The sequence below is a fragment of the Haemaphysalis longicornis genome, unplaced genomic scaffold (assembly GCF_048455015.1).
Source record: "Haemaphysalis longicornis isolate Haplotype H1 unplaced genomic scaffold, Haemaphysalis longicornis Haplotype H1 scaffold_2, whole genome shotgun sequence".
Lineage (NCBI taxonomy): Eukaryota > Metazoa > Arthropoda > Arachnida > Ixodida > Ixodidae > Haemaphysalis > Haemaphysalis longicornis.
In genome coordinates this window covers 193,656,435-193,678,834 of record NW_027526295.1, presented here as the reverse complement: position 1 = coordinate 193,678,834, position 22,400 = coordinate 193,656,435, and the positions used below count along the sequence as shown (strand labels likewise).

General features: G+C 48.8%; 1 protein-coding gene and 1 long non-coding RNA gene across 2 annotated transcripts in view; one reads left to right on the top strand and one right to left on the bottom strand.

The window, feature by feature from the left end:
• Positions 1–21,773, top strand: part of LOC144169719 (sodium-coupled monocarboxylate transporter 1-like) — a 99,427-nt gene extending 77,654 nt beyond the window's left edge. Inside the window, exons 8-16 of the mRNA XM_077699033.1 lie at positions 1,070–1,199; positions 2,623–2,711; positions 3,270–3,385; positions 5,358–5,425; positions 8,093–8,179; positions 9,156–9,346; positions 12,216–12,316; positions 16,576–16,688; positions 19,574–21,773. Of these exons, the coding sequence (XP_077555159.1) occupies positions 1,070–1,199; positions 2,623–2,711; positions 3,270–3,385; positions 5,358–5,425; positions 8,093–8,179; positions 9,156–9,346; positions 12,216–12,316; positions 16,576–16,688; positions 19,574–20,347 (1,669 nt within the window). The 3' untranslated portion in view covers positions 20,348–21,773. The remainder of the gene's footprint in view (positions 1–1,069; positions 1,200–2,622; positions 2,712–3,269; positions 3,386–5,357; positions 5,426–8,092; positions 8,180–9,155; positions 9,347–12,215; positions 12,317–16,575; positions 16,689–19,573) is intronic.
• Positions 282–8,002, bottom strand: LOC144169722 (uncharacterized). The gene is made up of 3 exons (XR_013322506.1): positions 7,704–8,002; positions 2,580–2,805; positions 282–428 (listed from the first exon to the last, which is right to left on the bottom strand). It is a non-coding gene; the product is annotated as an uncharacterized LOC144169722 (long non-coding RNA).
• Positions 21,774–22,400: the final 627 nt, after the last annotated feature.

Sequence of the window (22,400 nt, the reverse complement as noted above, 5' to 3'; positions counted from 1 at the left end):
TTTGACGATCGACTGGACGCACTTTCAGCAAAGGTTGGAGAAACTTTTAGCTTCCGCGCACCCTCAACTTTCTTTAGGCAGGGGTGGTAAATTTTGGCAAAGGAATGGCGAAGGAATGAAACAAACTTGACCAATAACGAAGCCCAAGACGCAGTCTCGCTAAACACTATAGATCTGCTCCCTCTCGTCGATCAACCAACGCAAAACACGTGTTTTGTAGTCCAGTTTTGTGGTCAAAATTGCTCTGCTCTGCTATAATGAGTGGAATGAGGCGAAGGAGAACCACAGTGATCAGTGGTATTGAATTTTATATACTGAACTGTTTTATTGATACTTTTACTTCACCACCTCCAGTTGGGGACTATGTTTCGGGCCGATCGATAGGGCTGGTTACAGCCACTCGAAGCCGCAGACAGGCCATTCAAAGCCTGCAAAGAGAGAGAGAGAGAAAAATAAAGGAATAGAGAACAGTGATACTTTTGCTGGCAAAATGCAAGAAAGCGATATCATTAATAAACAATTTCAGCAACTGCACCCTTCTTCTACTTTTTCGGATGCCAAGTTTCAAATGAATATAACGTAGAAATACCATAATTTTGTCATTTTAACTTTCCAAATATAATCTACACTGTTCAACTTCCATAAAATTTCGAATACAATAAAAGCTCTACCATTCAAACCACATGGGGAAGGCATCTCAGCTCGAGTCAGTGAAAGCTTGAACTAATGAAAGTGAGGCATGAACAGCAATCCGGCCTTCACTTCAGCAGCGAGGGCCGTTGTGGCGCTTACGCCATGACAATGACGTAATTTTTGTGACAAAACACTCTTTTATTTGTAAGCCGCCCGCGAGCGGTGAAAACTTGCCGCTAGTGGTTGCATACCATCTGCTGGGCATTGCCTTACAATGTAGGAGGGGCTTTCAGTAGGCGCCGCAAGGTGGCGCGACCGGATTTTTAGCTCTTTGTCAACGCCGCCGACTACGCCGGCTTTCTAGATTCTAGATTGCGCGTTACCAAGTGTCCCAAAACTACTATTCTCGTTCACGCCGCTCCTTTTGTGGCCGCAGCGCCATCTGGGTGAACCTCCCGGGCCTTTCGTTCCTGATGCTCATCTGCGCCCTGGCTGGACTCGTCATGTACGCCCGCTACCACGACTGCGACCCGCTGCTCACGAAGAAGGTCACCGAAACCGACCAGGTGGGCATGGACGACCTGGAGAAATACTATTTGAATCACTGGCCTATCGGCAAAGCAGTTTGTAGCACCGTAGAGCAACATGTCCCTTAACTTTTTGTAGCGTGTATGTTGCAAAATTGCTTTGCAAATCGCGCCTTGTGTCCTCTACGTGTGTTACACCGAGACGAAGTGCCAAGAGTACCAGCCCACATCTTTAGTGCAGAGCTGAATGATACGCCGGCAACCTTGGTTTGAGCAACAGAGTGAGGAGACGGGAAAATTTAGACAGACATGATCATTCTGCCGAATACGGGGAACACAGAATCCGATGATCGCCCGTACCCGATGCAGGCAGATGGACTTATGTTCAAGACTGACGCAAGGGGTCACAACACCTAGACCCATCCAAGGCTCGAGTGGCCCCCCGCCATTATCAAGATGATAAAAACCCTGAAGGTCTGATAGACAGCAGTGTCTTGTGGTAGCTGGTTTGAATGCTATGGCTCGTAACTTCCAAGAGCTGAATACATCTTGCGAGGACAGTCAGCGTCAGTGCAGCAACGGCCTGTTGTTTACAGGAAGCTCGGGGAGAGTTTATCCGGTTTATATCGAAGGCTTATCTCGTGCATTTCTGAAACAACGCGTTTTTCTTTAGATCCGTGGAATTGATACTGGAGTCTTCAACATAAACGCAATGCGCCCTTTGTGATCAGAAAGAATTCAAGCAAGTTGTTCTGTTGTCTCCGCTTTTCTCATGGAGGTGAAAAGCAAAAACGCCCGCGTGTACGAGATTTCGGCGCACGTTAAAAATCCCCAGGTGGTCAAAATTAATCCGGAGCCCTCCACTACAGCACGCCTCGTGGCCTGCGTTGCGTCGGCGCGTTAAACCCTACAATCAATCAATTTTCCGCGTGACTCTGCGTCGCAAGACATGGGATAGAATTTCACTTATACTGACGCTACGTGACGCCATATTACGTATGGCAATAATGATTGCCCACTTTACTCCATATACACCATCTTTTGACAGTTCAGTTCGAAGTGTATTCGGCAGAGTATCGCTGGGTCCCGTTTTCCCATCTAGGCCGGAGATGCTGTGCCTATCAAATGCGTACCGACTTTCTAGGCGTCGAACATTTAGGCGTGACGATATGATATAATCATATTTTCTAGTGAAAGGTGCACAAAACCAATTTTAAACGGAACGTTTGAATCCGTTGTTTCCTAGGATCACGTTATCGTGAAGCTAAGGTCCTTCGGCATACTATAGTGGGCGTTTCTACCCAGCGTCGAGGGCCTTCGGGCGTCGAGATTTTTGTTGCTCGTACTTTTATAGAAAGTGATTATACATGTGGCAAACTAATCGACGCTCAATGTTTGAAAGCGACAATCAGACTTTACCGCATGTTGTCGTGGTCACACGCTCTTCCCGCCGTCGTTACAGCTGCTTCCCCTCTTCGTCATGGACGTCCTGGGAAACATGCCTGGAGTTCCTGGCCTCTTCGTGTCCGGAATATTCAGTGGCGCCCTCAGGTCAGTTCTCTTCTAACGCATTGCAGCCAACGCGAGCGGACCAGACATGGCGGCTCGCTCCTGTAGCCTTAACCTGGATCAGATCTAAGCAGAACTGTAAAAAAAAGGCGAATCAGCTCATGACCTCCTCCTCCTCCTCCTACCCACCACCACCACCACCACCACCACCACCACCACCACCACCACCACCACCGTCGTCGTCGTCATCATCATATTAATAATCATCATCATCATATTTGCGTCCCCTTTCCAACTGCTCCCATATATCCTGCGCTGCCTGAACCCATTCTTTGCCACCAATTTCCTTATCTCGTACCTCTGTCGAGTTGTCGCTTACTTTGCTATGCCATCCCTACAGACACTTAACGGGTGATAAATTATGTGACCTCCTACAGTGCAGTTCTGCTAGAAAATGTTTTGCGACACCAGACGACTTTGATTGGTTTGAAAGATTGGTGCTGTGCCGTTTATCATTAAGTGGGACTCAGTGTACAAGCGATCTCGTGTATACCTGCAGTGTAACTCCAACGTGTTATCGCTCTGTTCAAACCCGCGCAGCACGGTGTCTTCTGGCGTGAACTCCCTGGCAGCCGTCACCCTGGAGGACATCATCAAGAGGTACATCAAGAAGGACATGACGGAGCGCTTCTCTACGAACGTCACTAAGGCCATAGGTGGGTGCCCTCATTGCAGCAGGCATCTTTGCTCGGGAATCGCTTCCTTCTCTACTTCGTGAAGTGAAAACTCTCGCCCGGGCAGAATGTAGCACTGACTGCGTGTTGTTACCTATGGCCGTATTGCGGCAGCTCCGAAGTAAACACTAAATGAGACAGCATTTTACGGTTGGGATTTTTCTCGCACAGACCCTGGGGCCGAATTTTGATAACAGACGCCGCGTGAACAAGGGGGGAATGCACCAAGGCTGCCCGCCATGAACTATGCAGACTATGGCTGCGTTCCCATTCGCGGACAGCTTGGTAGACAGTTTACGAAGCAGTCTAACTAGACGTCTAAAGGAATAAGAATTGGAATGGCGCAGCCGTATCGAACGCAACACCAACGCAGACAACCCCGTAGTAGACATGTTGAGAAACGCAAGCCGCAGGTTTCGTAAATAACATTGCCGTTATTATTACAAACACTACAAATATTTTCATAAAAGAACAAGTGCTTTTGCTACAAAATTAACACGCGGAAAGGTGGCGCTGGCGTCACTTATTAGTTTAGACAGAAAGGTAGCCTGCATCGTAGCTGATTTTGATGCCGTATCCTTGAAGCGGTCTTCGTTGACTGCGTTGTTGGGATTGGAACAGGGCTTAACATGGCAGACTGTCCGCGAAGACGGCAACGAAGCAGTCTAAAGGGAAATCGGAACGCAGCCTAAGTCGCACCCGCCTTCCTACCCACATCTACCCCGGCAGCACCATCTTTTACTATGTAGGACCGTCCTCAGTCTCCAAGCATGCACAGTCAGCACCAACTACCTAACCCCCCCCCCCCCCCCCCCCTTACTCATACAGTTCCGAAATGCACATCATGCGGGCCACGACAATTCGGTGCCAAAGCGCCGAGATTGACACCACTAACACTGTCGCATTTGAGGAAAAAAATGAAAACATCAGATAATGCACTGTGAGTGAACGGCTCCTTCACAAGCTATGATAACAGTGCTTTGCTTGTATAGCGCCGAGATTTTCAAACCAAATGAGAACAGCCTAATGCACCGAACATGTGCACCGTGGGTTTGTTTCATATAGCACGGTGCGGCTATAGGGGCGGCAATGACCCCGGGTGTTCTGTATTTTAACTCTATCGGATATTCGGCCACCGCAATAAATCCGCAACCTCACCTGCCGCCAGAAACCCAAAGGCGTAACCAGCGTCACCGATTCAGCGAGGCAGTTCTTTGACGAACTGAGTCGTGTTCAGGGTGCTGATAGTGTTTGTGCAGCTTTCTTGGACATGATTCGTGCAAGAACACTACTTGCGGGAGTGTTCCACGCAGACAGGGTGCTACGTTCGCCCTCTAAGCCAAAGTATGCCTTCCGCGATTGTTAGAGGCGAAGCCCCTGAGGGGCTCAGGCTGTCGGCGTCTCATGTCGTTGTCTCATGTTGTAGCATCATGTAGTTACGGTACTAAAACACCAGGGCACTCGTTTTCCAACTCTTCGCGCTAGAAGGGAACGCGTACTGAAGAACAAACCCGGACACTCGATTTTAACGCCTCGCGCTGGAACGGTTCGTGCTTAAAAGACGCGAGACTTACGGCAAAGGTGTATACCTCTACTCCTTAACGGTTTCATCTCCGTGGGCAAAAACACCAATGCTTCGCCCCTCCCCAGAATTCCCGTTAGCGGAGATGGAGAAGCTTTTTGAACATACCCTCCAGATATCCAGATAGGCTGTAAATAACTGTGGAGAAGTTGTGTCCCATTGCTGGACACTATTTTGTATAGGAAACTTTGAGTCCTTTGATGGAGCCGTATAGTTCCCGTGCATCTCTCATACATATCTTTGAAGGGCGGAATGTAAGGCTTGGAGGTTCCATGATCACGTAACGCCTTAACTACTGCTGAAGTGGCCGCTGAGTTAAATGATTTTGCACCTTTACCGCTGTTTTTTTTTTCTTTTCTATCGCTTCTACAGCCCTTTCTTTCGGACTCGTCGCCATTGCCCTGGTCTACGGCGCTCAAATGATGGGGAACGTCCTTCAAGTAAGTGACGAGTGTGAGCCATTATTGTCATGATGGTAAAAAAAAAGTGGAGAAAGACTCAGATCACGCCCTAAAATAAGTAACATCTGCGGTCTTTCGTTTGGACTGGGTAAGCTATACAATATTTCTCAGGAGTATTACAAGTAGCTTGAACCGAGCAATGAAGCATTGTGAATCATCCGGCAACAAACTTATAAATTACATTCACGGTGCTATGAACGGTGCACGCGGCTGCCTGCTTCAACCGCTCTGTGGTATGTTCGTGTCTCTCCATCGCTTCTCACGCCGAGCCGTCTGCGTGTAATACCTGGGCGATAATGGAAAGAAGGGTGCAGGGAGTGGAGGGGGAGGGGAGATGGAGGAGCGAAGCGGTCCGCGTCAACAACTACGATTACTAATACAGTCAAACCTTGCTATAGCGAACACGTATATAGCGAATTACCGGATATAGCTAACTAAATACGAAGTTTGGTCACGCTTCATTTCAATGACACCTATTCTTTTTATAACGAAACCGAAGCCTCGAGAGCCGCGTTATATCGGCTATAACGAAGAAATATTTGGTTCCCGCGATGCTCAAAACTCGACAGCTAGCATACTAAAAGCAAAATTTTAAAGTGAGACAACAGAGCCCTTTTTTTTTAGTAGCTTAAGGCCTATTATTGCGTGGACAGCGTGAAAAGAATCCCGGGACGCCCGCCGCCGAGTGTGTACACAAAGCAGCCGCGTCGGCGGATTGCCTCGAAAGCGCGTCATCCCTATTTCATATTTGCCGCGCTCTCGAGGCGCTTTTTCAAAGAAAGTGGTACGAGTTGTGCCGCGCCTCCGCCAGATGGCGCCACGGGTCCCGCGACCGAGAGAAGACAGAGAAGACGCAGTGAAACATCCTTCTCGCGAGGGGCACGATCAAATGCAGAGCATTTCCGGGGGCGCACAACGTTAAGTAGTTTGCATTACGTTAATGTTGTTGCACTTGTGGCAACTGCTGACGAGAGAGCGCTCGTCAGCAGTAATTTGAATGAGTCAACGATATAAGGCGCGTTCGTAGTGTCCCATTCTGTGTCGGCTTTGTGGCGCAGTGGGTAGAGCACCATGTACATTGCGTTCCGCCCGCAGGGTCGAGGGATCGAAACCGGGCGCCGGATAGTATTTTTTTTATATAGTAGGGCAGGGTGCGGTGCGGACTACGGACGTCAACGCGGGTGACATCGTGAGTTACTGAAATGCTCTGCATTTAAAAACTTCATTCCGCTCAGACTGAGAAAAGCCACCAGGCGAAGGTCACATCCTCCTTCAAGTAAATAAGAAGGCCGGCCTGTTTTGCCGAACGAACTTTGTTCTGTAGTTACTTCACGTTCTCACGCTCCGGTGTATTTAGTTTGAAGTGCCACAAGAAGACAGATAAGGACTACCTCGTTTATAGTGGGTTCGAAGCCTAGAACAGTGCGTTTTTTTTATCTAGGATTGTTGCACGAGTCAGATTGCCGATTTATTAGAGCCCATTTTTACATCTACGGTTATAACGAATATCGGATATAACGAACTAATTTACTGCCCCGATAGTACTTCGTATGACAACGTTCGACTGTAATTTATTGCGGAAAAATTATTATTGGTTGCATGAAGATTTGTTGAGCGTAAAAGTGGGTGGCTTTCTTAGTCCAGAAAGCCGATAGCCAGCGCAGCAGCCCTAATGCGAGCGATGTAGGATTCCCGGTCCTTGTACCGTGAGTTGACCAAGTCGCGCTCCCACTGCTCACGGCGCGTAGGAGCCTTCCAAGTCTAGGCGATAGGTCGTATTCGGGACGGAGCTTGCAAGAGGGACAGTTGTAGGTGTAAGCGGCGAGGGATATGTGGTGGATGGTCGAAGTGCTATATGTATATCTGTAATTACGTAATAATATATTTCCGTACGAATTATTTTATTGTGATTTATTTGGCATTAGTTATTTTGCAGTCATTTATTAACATTTTCTCAATTTCTGAAAGTTCATATGATCGGTTGAAGTTGCATGTAACACACCTCCACGGACAGTATTTATCTCTCCCGTTTATCTACGAGCGGACCGTGGAAATGATGTCGTTCGTATTCGATGTAAGAGTCGACGAAGCACACGAATAATTATTTGCTGATGACAACATCCTCATTGTCTTGGTAGTCGGCATAAGTTCAGAGCATGGGAAACCTCTCAGCTGCCTACAAAATGTTCGAAATATATGCTACCTACACGCAAAGACATAGCCAAACGTGTTTTTGATGCAGGAAAATGACTTTTACCTGACTTTGCTTCGAGTCGCTCGGACGAGTAAGCAGAAAGCAAACCAGTATGAGTGGCACGCGAAACAAGGAAAGCTTTTTTAAGGAGTGAAATTCCTTTAAATTTTGCTTGTATCGGAGCATTTCGAAGTGGGACGAGCGGCAGAAATTCTTACAGCGCCCAAGTCTGAGGAGACGACGCTCCCTCCACAGGAGATAAAATGCCGCGGAATGTTTTTCCCTGCTACGCCAGTCATTATCTGACGCCGGACACAAGCCCATCGGCCCAGACTATCATGCAGCGAATGAGCGCAACGTTAACGCACACCACTTAAATACGACCCTTTTGTGGCTTGTGCGCTTTTGTGACATGAGCTTGCGATAAAAGCGGCCCTAAACCTGTGTTCCAGGCTGCCTTGTCCATCTTCGGCATCGTTGGTGGCCCGCTGCTGGGAGTCTTCACGCTGGGAATGTTTTTCCCTTGCGCCAATAGCATTGTAAGTGCCCGACAATTTCACTCGCGACTCTACGCGCGTGAGAAAAATACAGTTTAGGGGAAAAGTAATTTCTTGTTTAAAAAACTTCAAACTGGACACGTAGTATTTCATTCCATTTACTATATGTTAAATTATTTAACATTTTTATAATTTGTTATTCATTACGCTTTATCATTTTAATAATGTTAAATTGTTTGTGATAAATAAAGTATTACTAAATTTATTAACCAGCTAAAGTCAATGAGTGTGGTGTTGTGCGCAGAAAGAACCATAAGAGACAGCTAAGGAAAAAATAAACCTGCCGCGGTGGCTCAGTGGCTAAGGCGTTGCGCTGCTGAGCACGAGGTCGCGGGTTCGATTCCCGGCCGCGGCGGCCGCTTTTCTGATGGAGGCGAAAAGCAAAAGAACGCCCGTATGTACGAGATTTCGGCGCACATTAAAGATCCCCAGGCGGTCAAATTAATCCGGAGCCCTCCACTACGGCACGCCTCATCGCCTGCTTTGCATCGGCGCGTTAAACCCCACAATCAATCAGATCAATAAAAAATTAAAGGAGCATAGAGATCAATTATAAAACATTTCTATTTTAGTTTTCTTAGACTGAATAGCACATTGCAGACTACTTATAAAACGTTTTTGCTTTCTTTGCATCATAGAGTCCTTTTTATTTAACAGCGATTGAAAGTAGTCTGCCCATTCCCACCCACATTGATGAACAAGCAACCTCTGGAACTCGTTCCATATGCTGATTAAATTATTAGGTGTCAATTTCCGGTGAAAAGGAGCGGGCGCTCATCTGGAATTATTTAATTCACATAATTGAGGTTTTGAGGCTCGCAGTATTCTACACTTCGTTTTGTCTTCCGGGAGGTTTTCAATCGCTTTCGGGCTGAAGAAATTGAGTTCCACAGGTTACGTGGACGTGTCAAACCTTTTTCTTCTTCTCTCTCAAAAATGCGGTGCATTGATCGCGCAGGGCGCCGGGGTGGGCACCTTGTCGTCACTGGCGGTGTGCTTCTGGATCGGCTTCGGCGCGTTCGCCACCAGGCCGGCGGTGCACAAAGCTCCCGTGTCTGTCCTCGGCTGCATCGCCGAATACGCGAACGCCACAAAGCAAAGCATCGACTCAATCAGCTTCCCTGTGCCTGTAGACGTCGCCGCCGTCAAGTGAGCAACCCCCTTTTCATTCACCTTTACTGCTGCTGAAAACGTTCCACTGAATACCTACTTCATGTTTGGTCTGCCATCGCGTCGTCTGCTATCGCGCAGCGAAATTTTGGTCGCCAAAAGTTACCCCTGCTTTCTGTCTCTTTGGTCAACGCCGCCTGTATAAACATTGCCTAGCGCGTCGCCCGCTTCCCAATGGGAGCGCTAGGGACGCTTAGTTCAGGCACTCATCCGGTATGTGGCGCGCGCCGGCGGACGTCCCGCCTTACGTCGCGAGTCGCGAACACTGCACCCACTTCTGCAGTGTGTCCGGTGTGTCTGTCAGTACAGTGAACTAGAATTAGTTCAGTATATCTGTCAGCTTGCCTCGAAGCCGTCGGAGCGCCGCCTAGGGAACGCTAGACAAACTGTAAACTATTTTGCATAGTTTCCGAGAAGCGGCGCTGGCTGGCGGACATGAAAGCACGTAGGAAGGCTACGGAGCGGGAAAGGGTAGGAGACAGCAACAGGAGAGTGGCTGTTTGGCCATTTTTCGCTCACGCGTTAGCCAAGCATTATACAGGCGGCGTTGCTTTGGTTATGCGGTCACCTATGCGCGTTTTTGTTATTTTGACTTATGTCGCTCCGGGCGCCAGGGCTACTGCAACTTTGTGCAACTTTTCATTCCTCAATTTTTGATAAGGCCACGACATGTTCTGAGCTGCGTTGCGCATGCGCAGTTACATCACAGTGTCCAGTGCGCCAATTATAGTGCCGCTATCATAGCCCACTGATAAAATGGCGGCGTCCAGGATGAAGAAGTTAAATAAAAAGGTCTGAGGGAACTGGCTCCACGCTGATATCTTCGGCTGCGTTCCAATTCCACTTTGAGGCGGATTTGCCGCTCTCTTATCGAACAATCTGCCAACTTAAGCCTTGTTCCAATCCTAACGAGGCGGCCAAGGAAGACTGCTTGGCGGAGGAAACAGAAGTAAACAACAATTGATTGATTGTAGGGTTTAACGCGCCGACGCAACGCAGGCGATGAGGCGCGCCGTATATAGTGGAGGGCTCCGGGTTAATTTTGACCACCTGGGGATCTTTAACGTGCGCTAAACAACAATGCAGGCTAGCTTGCTGTGTAAACTTGAAAACCACCTTTATACCAGCTAGTGTTGCTACAAACAAACTTAATTCATTATTTAAACGCTTTGTGTACTTCTGGTTACACTTTTAAATGCCTAATATTTGCCGCAAAAATGCAGAAATTCAGAGAATTGGCTACTAATCCGTAGCGTTCTCGCTCTTGTCTACAGTGTGTTCTTTGGAGAAAAATTTGGGAATGCGAAGCCAAATACGTTGAGTTATATTATTGTTTTTAAGTTTGCTTTTCTTTTTTTTCGCCAAGGATGTAATTTCTACCATTATAGCGATTAAGTTGCTTTAGTTCGCCAGTGATGTGTTTTTCCGCAGATGAAAATCGTCGTGCAGGGCTGATCTGTTTTCGCGATGTTTTTATTCACACTTCCAACTTTCTTTTTAGAGATCCTGTTCGTTTTTCGAAGGAGATGTTTAAGATGCATATTTATGATTTCGCCTCTTCATTTTTGTAACACTTTTACTTTTCCCATTTTTCGAATTTTTTCTCAAAATACCGTTCTCAAAATAAACTCCGTTTATACTATTATAACGGCGAAATGTGTTAATTTCGCCCATTATCCACTTTTGAGCAAATGCAGGGCGTTACCCGGTTTCGGCTGTGTTGGTACTCAGCAAAGAATTCTACGTATTAGTAATTTATTTGTCTTTTACAAAACTGCGGCTTGCATTTGTTATTGTTAACATGTCTGCTACGAGGCTTTCCCCTGCGATTGTGACCACCACGCTGTTCGGATTGCCGTTGATGTAGGCGTTCAACGAGAGCGATTTCTACCCTGTTCCCCATGCTGCCTGCGAAGTGAACGCACCAGTGGGTGCGTGGTTAAACACCATGGTAAAAAAAAAGAATTTCACCATCTTCCCGTAGGGCAACCCTGAGTAGTATGCGAAGCAGCCATGGGGTCGACTCAAGTTCCCATTAGTTCTCAGTTCGATAGCGGCGTTGCGGGAGGAGAATGAGGGGAGCGGAGCGCGCGCGCGCGCGTCATTCATACCGCAGAGCTACAGTGGCGCCCCCAGCGGAGTATGCAGCGGCTACCGTCACGCCTCTAACCCTAAGCTGCTCCGCATTATCGCGCGCGGAGCCGCAGGTGTTGCCATTCGTTGCGCAATCCCGGAGAGGAGAGGAGCTTCGGAGAGGAGTGGAGGAATGCCGGAGAGGAGAGGAGCGTCGGAGAGGAGAGGAGGAATGCCAGAGAGGAGAGGAGATGAGACAAGGAGAGGAAACGAGGGGGAGGAGGATGTGCATGCGTAGTGGGGGTGTGGACGCCGCACAACGGCGGACGCACAACGGCGGAGGGAACAGGCGCGACCATAAGCTCCTCCGCATCTAAAAGAAAACAGTCCAACACACAATCCAAATAAATCTTTCTCCCTCCTCCTCCTCCTCCTCCTCCTCCTCCTCCTCCGGAGAGTCTTCAAATTTCGCAGATCGTAAGATACAGTAAATTGATGAAATGACGTGTATGGGGTGACCACCCCGTCTCCGTCTCCACCATCTCACGCCGAAGTAGAAAACAGCAAATAGGTGTGCGGTCAGACGTCATGGTCAAAATACAGTTCGTCTAAAAACACTCTTTGTTTCCGTTGTGCACTCGTGAATATTTTACGATTCTCAACCCACGTATCCCAACCAACTGCGTTGCTAAAGGTCCCCAAGTTGCGACGCTGTCAGTACAGCGCAGGCGGGTACAACGCTAAAACCAAGTTCATTCTGGTGTTCACTTTCCAGCAAGGACATTCTGTTCGTCTACCGGATATCCTACGTCTGGTACAGCATGATCGGGTGCCTTGTGGTCGTGATCGTCGGCCTGATCGTGAGCTTGATTACAGGTGAGCACACTTGTTGGTGAGCCGCTACGGCTCTCTCTCTCTCATGTATATATATATATATATATATATATATATATATATATATATATATATATATATATATATATATATATATATATATATATATATATATATATATATATATATATATATATATATATTATGTGTGTGTGTGTGTGTGTTTGGAAATGAGGGGCTCGTTAGGAAATACAGAAAGAAATGCCGGCAGTCTACAACGTCAAAGACGGCATAGGAGAATGATTGGACTATTTTTACCGTTAGTGACGCTACATTATTTTTTTATTAATTACCTGAGAAAGAAAGAAAGAAAGAAAAACACGCGCCCAGAGTGGGGACCGAACCCACGCCTTTCGATTCGGTCGCCATATATATATATATATATATATATATATATATATATATATATATATATATATATATATATATATATATATATATATATATATATATATATATATATATATATATATATAGCAGCCAAAGTAGTACACGTCAGCGGCGTGTGACTGCAGGTACGCTAAATAACTGTTAGCTATAGTAACGAAGAGCGGAGTCTTTTGACGGTACACTCCACGTACTCCATCGCCGTATCTCCGAAATTTCACGTCGTTGAAATGGGTATGCAGAAAACACTCAATTGCGGTGTATTTTTAGATGCCAGAGCATCGAATGGCTCAATGAGCGAAAAAGCCGGCTCCGTCCGCCGTCTCCATCGTTTCCTAACCTACAAATTTCTCCGACGCGTTCCATAGCACTTGTGCAAGAAAAAAAAAAAGAAAAGAAAACACAAGGATGTGGGATATTGCATAGAGCGTTGCGTAGCGGCGTTCAATTGGATATTCGGCGGCGACCAATTTCGGATTAATGCTTTCACATTTATAACTCTTAAGAAGTGCTCAGATTTCTGTTTTTTACGACAGCGAAGCTGTTCACCGCCTATGTATGCATGCCCCGCGTGCGTCTTCAGGGCAACGCGTAGGACATAGATCGAAACCATTCGACAGCGTTGAGGCGATCGCAAAGCAAAGCGTCTCAAGCGTTCAACAGGACATTCATGAGTTTGAATTCAAAACCCAGAGATACGTCCCGTCGGATTTTTTCAACGCTTGTTAGAAACTTTAACGGATAGCAAAAAAAAAAAAAAATAAATGTTATCATTAGTGTTGTTAAACATTGTTAAACATTGTTAAACATTGCGGAACGCAGAAACTTGTGAATCCGCACACTCTTAGTTTTCGAGCCGGAGAGAGAAAACACTTTATTTGAGCACTAGTTGGGCTAAGACGAGTGGTGACCAGCGCTTGGAGGGTGCCGGTGACCTGAGCTGCTCGTTCAGCAAGTCCTTGCTGGACTTTGTGGGATTATAGAGAAGTAAAAGTAGATTGGTTACTTCCCCCCCCCCCTTCCCCCCCCCCCCCGTAATAGCAAAACCGGCGACGAGAGAGACTAACCAGTCTTTGTCTTCTCGTTTCGCCCAGCAAGCAAGCTTTCTCCCACTCCGCGGCTACGCGCTGTGCCGCGCCAGCCGCGGCGGGCCGTGGCTCGACGGAACAAAGGAAGCGACAAGTGTTTTCGCTCATTGACATTTATTACTGAATAATAAACATACAAAGAGCATGAAGGCTAGCTGGTTGACGGCGAGGATCTGGTTCCTCGCCGGGCAATTTAAGGGAATTGAGAGGTTCGACTCAACGCGACAACAGTCTTCTCCGGGGCGCCTCAGCGCGCTCGCATTTGCCTCGCTGGGACGCCGCGATGGCAGCCATTGTCGCCCTCCTTTTTGCCCGATCCTCGAATGAAGGAGGTCGCCAGGCGCGTCCTGTCGCCTCGGTTCCCCAGCATCAAACCTCTCGCCGCTTGCATCCCGCGCGCTCTCGCCGACCGCAAGACACTCCTTCGCCAGGAGGTAGATCCCCCTCGCCGACATCTCGTCAAGCAAGTTTCCGGGGAGCAAGCAGTGTGGCGAAGCCGAACCAAAGGGAACGCGCTAAGGTCGCGCTCCCACAACTTGAGGGTCCGAGCTGCGTAACGCCGCCTCCCAGTGCTCTTCAGAAGAGATGAAAGGGAACGAGTTGTGGGGGCATTGCCAAATGATATGAGAGACTGTTTCAGTGGCTCCGCAGTCGGGACATTGGGGAGAAGGAAATATTGAGGGATAAATTGCATGTAGTCTGGCACGACAAGGGAGGGTATTGGTTTGGAGAAGGCGCCAGTATCGTTCCTCTACGATAGTAAGTAACGAGTGGGGTGGAGGGTAGCGCCGGCGAGAGAGGCGGTAGTGACAGGTAATTTCCTGGAAAGTTAACAGGCTGTCACGGGCTGATTGGGCTCCATGGGAAGGGGTGCGACTTGGCCCAGCTCGGACGGTTAGCTCTCGAGCTGCAAGGTTAGCCGCTTCATTACCTTCCAGCCCCGTATGGGCTGGTGTCCAAATCAGCTCCGCGTGGGAGGTGGGAGGATTTCGAAGAAACATTTTGAGAGCCTGCGGGGAAATGTTACCACGGGCAAAATTTCGAATGGCCGTTTTCGAATCAGAAATAACAGTTGTTGGTGTAGGCCGGTGAGTGAGCGCAAGTGCAATGGTCGCCTCTTCCGCAGTGGCAGGGGAGCGCGTTACGATAGTTAGTGATTGGTAAGGGGGTGCTTTAGGGTCTAACAGTGCGGTGACTGCATAAGCATTGTGGTGGCGATAACTAGCGGCGTCCACATATGCGGTGGTCGGGCCCATGGGGTATTTACGGGTGAGCACGCATGCACGATGTTCCCGGCATTTAACATTGTGCTCCGGGTGCATATTACGGGGAATTGGCCGATCGAGTAGGAGATTGCGTAAGTCGGGAGGAATGCGTACTCTCTCGTCAGTAAAGGTCGGTGCATGAAGCCCGAGCGAATCTAAGATGGATCTGCCTGCAGGGGTGGTAGAAAGGCGGGAAAGTTGAATCACAGAGTGGGCTTCCATGAGCTCTTCAGCTGTGTTATACATGCCTAGGCGTTCCAGTTTGGCAGTGGATGTGCTTTGAGGGATTAGAAGCGCTGTTTTTTAGATTTTTCGTATGAGGCAATTTACTTTATGCAGTTCTGTTTTAGTCGGATTTACGTATGGGAGAGAGTATGTGATGCGACTTATCACGAAGGCATGAATTAGTCGAAGACGCTCAAATTCGGTCATTCCCTTGTTGCGGGCTGTTATGCGACGGATGAGGCCCATAGTTTGATTGACATGAGAGGTGAGCTCTGTTGCGTTGTATGATCAAGCCCAGTACTTTCAGTATAGAGACACTTGGCACGGAATTATTCTGAATTTTGATCGCAATGTCCGGAGTGTAGCATGACCGGCGGGGAGCAGGGAGGGTCATGAGCTCCGACTTAGTAGAGGAACACTCAAGACCGGCGAGTGCTGCTTCCGCGACTACGACGTCTGTGCCTGCCTGAAGCGCCTGAAGAGCCAGATGAAAAAGGGGGGGAGAGAGGACAGCTCCTTGAGGGGTACCAACTGAAGGCATGTGAATAGTGTCGGATAAAAGGTCACCGACGTGTATTACAGCAGTACGATCAGTGAGAAACTCTTTATTATAAGAGGAAACTCGCTGCCCGGGGTGAATCATTGCCAGACTTTGGAGGATAGCTTTGTGTGAGACTCTATCGAAGGCTTTGGTGAGGTCCAAGGCTAGAACAGCAGCAGTATCTACCTTAGATGGAGGGATGATGATCTCATGGTGGGGTTGGAGGAGGAGATCCTGGGTCGAGAGACCCTGCCTGAAGCGCATTGTGTGGGGAAGTCCATTGGCCTGGGTGAGATGTTGAACTAGGCGGGTATGAATTACGTGTTAAAGAAGCCGGAAGCACGTGACACAACTGACAGTCTTTCAGAAAAGGCGTCCGGTAAAGATGGCGCTTTCGCGTGAAATTAACGAAGTTTAGAATAGGGCCCCCTGCAGTGCACGCAAATAAGCTGATAATGATGATGATGGTGATGATGATGGTGTGGTGGTGGTGGTGATAAGGTGCGACCTGCGTTCGGGGGGTGGTGGCCAGCGAAGCTCCGACAACTTCGGAGTGAAGAGGACCTTTTATTTTTATACCTCGCAGGTCATAACTGGAGCGCTTAATTAAGTGTGTTAGAAACGGTCTGTTCAGATATCGCTCTGCTGAACGGATTAGGACAGCTAAGCCGATACGCTGAAAAAAGGAACGATTGTCCAGCGAAGCGCTTTTTTGTGTGTGTTCATTCGCTGCAGGATTCACGAGACCATCGAAGGTTAACCCACGGGCGATCCACCCAATCTACAACCTAATTTGCGGGAAAGTGCTTCCGCCCTCACTCCAAGGCAAATTCATGGTCCCGACCACGGTGAGTTTGGAGACTACTATTTTACATTTTTGGAAGTGGTGAGATTACAGTATTTCCCATGACTTAACCGCGATGCTTGCCCATTGCGCCATTGATCCGGAATTCGCGCCGTCGATCCGCGGACACAGAGGCACACGGAGTCGAGAACAACAGAGGGCGTGCGGAGAGAGGTAACGCTAGAGTCCCTGTATATCGCGTGGGAGCTATATACAGGAACTCTACGTAACGCCAAGCCCAGCTGGCGGCGGTGGCGCTGCATTGGCGTAGCTGCAGGCCTGACGCTCGGGGACGGCTCCTCGCCGCTATGGTTCCTGTTGTTGTGTTCTTCGCGCTGTAATTATTTATAACTCTATATGCTCTCTATAGGAGAGCTACACAGAGGAACCTACCACGCGTCCGTTGCCCGGTGTCCCATCGTAAAACTGACTCTGAAGGAGTGAACGCAAAGCACGGTTGGCATAGTATAGGTGGTATTCATTGAAAAGTTTAGCCGTCAATTTCTTCGCCTGGCAACACTGAAAACGACCACGGACATGGCCGAAGCGACACGGATATGGCGCGGCTTGTGCCACTGCACCCGCACGCCGAAAAAAAAAACACCAGCATGCGTCGTCTACTCCGCTTCAACCCGATTCTCAACGATGGTGTCAACAGAGATGTTATTAATCGCACTCACATTGGAGTCGAGGCATTAATTTACGTTCGGTTGGGGGCAGTTTGGAACGTCCAACACCAATCATGTGCTTAGCACGGACAAGTACCGCCATCCCGCGGACCCCGACGTAACCAGTGATGGCGCACTCCCATGGTTGCCTGCATGCATGCCTCGCCAGTGAATACAAGCTAGTCGAGGGTCGTGAACGCCCGGTTGCGGACTTGATAAAAACGGATCAAAGACGTGAGCATCGAGCCGAGCCTCATTAGTGAGGGAGAAGGTTGAGATGCTTCCGCATTCTTAAATAAAGCCGTTCCATTCAATTCGAAACCTGTCAGAAGTGCAGAGCAGTGATTCGTCATAATGAGCTGCACCGCCGTTATCCGCTCACTGCTGCCACCCAATGCATTTCAAATTTTCCGCCTTCGCAGTGCTCGCGCGCCCCCTGCCTGAAACTGCGCCAGCGGGAACTCCGTTTTCTTTTTTTTTACATTTGCTTTAATTTTGTACGCTGGAGCTGTTTTGCGTCATTTCCAACGCGTATTTTTTTTTTCTGGCGCGGCTGGAGCCTTTCTGCTTCAGTTAGAACGCGCCGTTTTTTTCTTGCGCGGCTTGACCCTTTTTGCGGCATTTCGAACACGCCATTTTTTTCTTGCGCGGCTGGAGCCTTTCTGCGTCATTTCGAACGCGGCATTTCTTGCGCGGCCACTTTTTTTTCACTTACTATCGTAAAAAACAACCCAACGAGCGTCCCTAACTGAATGAACGCGAGGGCTGCCGGCTAAGCGCATATATTTATCCTCAAATCTACCTGCAGTTTTCTTTGCGCTAAATAACGGGGACATGTACGACCATAGCGCTAGCATTTCCATGCGCAGGTTCTGCATATTTAAGCCTCTTGTTCAAGTATGCTCTTACCTTTGGCGGAAGGCTGAATAGAGGGACAAGCGGGTATATTTCCGAAGCCTCTGTTTGGGTGTGTGACGCCACGTGACTGAGGTGGCTAGATATACCGCGACCGCGAAAGAGCAACGAAGACAAACCGAGCACCCGGGCACCCAAAGTGCTCCGCATAGAGTTTCATAATAATATATACTAGAGGGAAATCTGGCGCCACTGTCTAGGGGAGCCGCGCTTCAGCGAGCGTGCCGTCATGTACCGGGCAGGCACGTTCCACTTTTCCTTGGCATGGCTCACGAACAGGCTGAAAAGTTGGCTTTGGCTGCAAAAACGCAACAATAATACTGTAGAAGATTAATCGAATTTGTTCTGTTATTATAAAATTAAAGCTACAGAAAGATTTATTTGCCAGGGATTATTTAGAAGCTTCATGGAAGATGAACAAAAAAACAACGTTACCCTTTTTGGCTTCAAGACGAAAAAGAAGCCATGTGGCTAACCAAGCCAAGGAGGCGAGGAACGTCGCTAGCTGCAATGGCGCCGCCCACGGCGGCCCGCGAATGCAGCGCCAGATTTCCCTCTAGTATATATTAGTATGAAACTCTATGCGTGCTCCGCACTTAATATCTACCAATAGATCTTCCACTCATTTTAGCAGTGGAGCTATTTAAGCTTTTAGGTCCACCGTCGAGCGTTAAAAGAAAAAACACAAAGAAAAAACACTGAGCGCACGTGAGCGTGTGCCTCGTGAGGAGCGCTCGGCGCCGTCCAGGCTTGCGCGTGCGCTTTCGCCACGTGCGGAGCCCGCAAAAACTACAAAAAATACCGACACACGTGAGCGTGCGCCTCGTGAGGAGCACCCGGCGACGGCCAGCTCGACCTTCGAGAACACTCGACCCAGCGATTGTGGCGTGGTCTCTCGCGCGCTGTTCTACTCGTAAGTTCACGTGCGTTCGCGCCTGAAGTGGACACCACAGACGCCGAGTTCGCGAAGCCGGTTGTCGCGGGTTCTAGCGCGTGCTAACGCGGTCCACTTTGGGAGAGATGTGAAAGCCTGCGTGCAGAATGATCCAGGCCTGCCAGTCATAGCAGTGGCAGTTTTAGAAATCCATGCGAGTTGGAACAGCCGGATCTTTGACGAAGGGAGAGGATCCGTCAGCTCTGCTCTTTCTCCAGCTTTGCCCAAGTAGTGGAAGCTGGGGCATTTTTTTTGTCCAGTTAACTTTGCCTACAGCTTTCTGGCAACATTGCCTGTCGTTTTGTTTGCACTAATGTACGTATTTACCTTTTTAACACCCGCAATTTTTTTTCCTTTGCCGGCCGATTCCAGACGCAGTACGACATCGAGCACATGGTCGAGCTGGGGAAGTCCAAGGACACGTCCTGCAACCTTCGCTTGGAGGGAAGCGTGAACGCGGGCTTCGTCGCGTGTGACGAAAAGCCCGCCATGAACGGCCTCCCTGCCACGCCAACGTCGCTGCGGACGGCCAACTCGCAGAGTCCCGGCAGCAGAACCGAACCTGCCAGGATAGTCGCCAATGGCATCGCCCCAGTGGCGGCAAACGGCGGTGCGGGCGTCGCTCACCGCAGTCAAGCTGAAGACGTCGGCAGTGCCGAGAGGAGGAAGACGAACCCTTCCGTCGTCCCTCGAGCACCGGGTTCGAAAAACGCCACACCCAGCCCGACCTCTCGAAGCTTTTCCACGACGACTACCCCACCTCCGACGCTGCCTTTGCGGGCGGAACAGACAACGACGTCCGTCCCCAGCATAAGCGCTGTCGGAGTCCAGGAGAGCAGCTCCGCAGACGCCAAGAACCCGACAAGGCGTGACACAGAGGGAGCGACTCCTCGTTCCGCAGGAAGCGAACCAGAGCTGCGCAAGGAACCCGTCGCGCAGGGGCACGAGCCGGATCAGGCGAAGTCGACCGGGGAAACAACCCAGCCGGGTTCCTCGCAGTCCACTAGAAGGTCGCGGTCCGGCAGGGCTTCCATAAAAGACAGCCCCCGTCAACGGAGAGGTGCCTCTTCGCCGGCACACTCCAGGTCAAAGTCACTGCGAGAGCCTAGCCCGGTTTCGGATGACGAAATGGCGACCCCTCTGTAAATTTCTACCGTCTATGTCACACGACCCGCGACCGCATTCAGAAATACCGTTGACCCGTGCCTTACCGGACGTATACGTCTGAAGACAGGGTGCTCCGCATGCGAGCGCCTGTGTTGTAATTCGCTGTGCGTTGAGGTGTTACGGAGTTGCAAGATGGCTGTGTGGATTTCGCCAGGGACGAACTTGACCTGTATTTCGTAGTTGCTGTGGTGTCATCCTGTATTTGTGTGAGTGTGCGTGCTTGTTGTGAGAACGTCTCAAGGACAGACGGTTCGGTTAGCTTAAATGGCCGAAGCAGCTCAAAAGCTAGCAACAACAACGGTCATGCGCCACATGGCGCCGTTGTTTTTATAACATATCATGCATCTGTGCTACGCTATCCCATTTTGGACTTTTACTTAACACTCGCGCGTTAGCGGTTACCTCGTACAAAGAAGTTGGTAGCGGCGAAATCACGAACCACTCAAGATATGACTAAACGTGAAATATCATTACGCGCGCCTATAGGATAACGTTTTCACGTGTGATAGATAACTCTTGTTTGTTGTCGTCGCTGCGAACGTGACATTTTTTTGTGGACTACATATGAGGCGGCAAAGTTCCTGGACGAATTCTGACGCCGAAATAAGGTCCCTAAGTATACCAGAAAAACATTGTGCGCTCGAAATTGTAATTTTGCGCGTAATTCACGTTTGCCCTCCTTATTGCTCGTTTAGCCGTATTTTAAAGCCTTACCCTTGTTTTTGCCGCGTTCCTTGGTCTTGCTTACCTTTTCTGATCGTGTTAATTAGCGACCTGTGTAGAATTCGAATTGATTCCTCTGATGAAATGGCAATAATCACGGAAGTCACTTGGCCTACCGCTGTTCGATCCTGTACATAAAAACTGCGTTTTCCTTTTTTGAGCGTATAATGTTACGTCAATCAAAATAGAGACAAAACTCTAGCGTCAGCGACAATCGGCCAACTCCTTTTCATGACAGCCATGTTTGGGAAAGCTGCGTGTTTTGTTGATAGAACGACCCTTTTACATTTGACCCTGAAGTCAGTGACTTTAGTGATGTGTTGTTTGTTCAATTGCGAGACGCTCAAAGGCAATGTATGTACATAAAATGGTCTTTAGAAACGTACCTTCAAGGCCTTCCTAAGCTGGCGGCGGCAAAGTGAACGCTGACCGATACGATTACTGCTCCATTAGCTTTAGAAAAAGCGGGTATTACAGCAATTTTTTATGCGGTATGAATAATAAAACAAGCTTGGTCATGTGTGTTGCCATTTCTGTAGCAAGAATGACTCAACACGCAGTATATGGAGCGCCGAACCCCCACTCCACAGCTGCTGCTTCTGGCACTGCTCTGCCATAATATTGGGGCACCCCTCAAACCGTGCAAGAATAATAACCTGGGACAAAGTTGCTTAGCCTTAATGCGTAAAATAACAAATGGCCGCGTATCTGCTCCTTTCGTTGCAAATGACGACGCAAGACGATTGTCGACTGACGCCCCTGGCAAGTAAATGCCTCCCTTCTTTTTCCCGCTCACCTCTCATGCTGTTACTCTCCCGTCTCGTTCCTCCCAAGGTAACAGGTCAGAGGTATGCTCAATTCAATTTAAATTTACCGCGTTCTACTGCTCCAGGCCGGGGGTCTCGATGCCAGTGCTGCCGTACGGCGAAGACGCGCATGATTCGAGGCACCTTACTACAATGTTCAATGAACCACGTTGCCCTACTCCACGTGCATTCCCAGCGGATCGTGGAACCCATTTAGTGGAACCTTTCGTTATTGTTGCCGCTTTTTTTTATATTCCGCCAGGAGCTATAATGGCGCGGGCAACAGCAGGCGACGATTTTCTGATTGCATTTGGCATCCCAAAAACCAAGCATCCTTATTTTTCAAATAAAGGGACACTGAAAATATCATTTATGTATTGATTTTCTGCCTTCCATTTGCGAAATGTAAGTATGAACTTTGCCACCGGACTTAGGCGTTTAGATTTTACTGTGGGTATATAAGACTATTGCGCAGTTTCTGTATCACTTTGGCCGGGTGGATG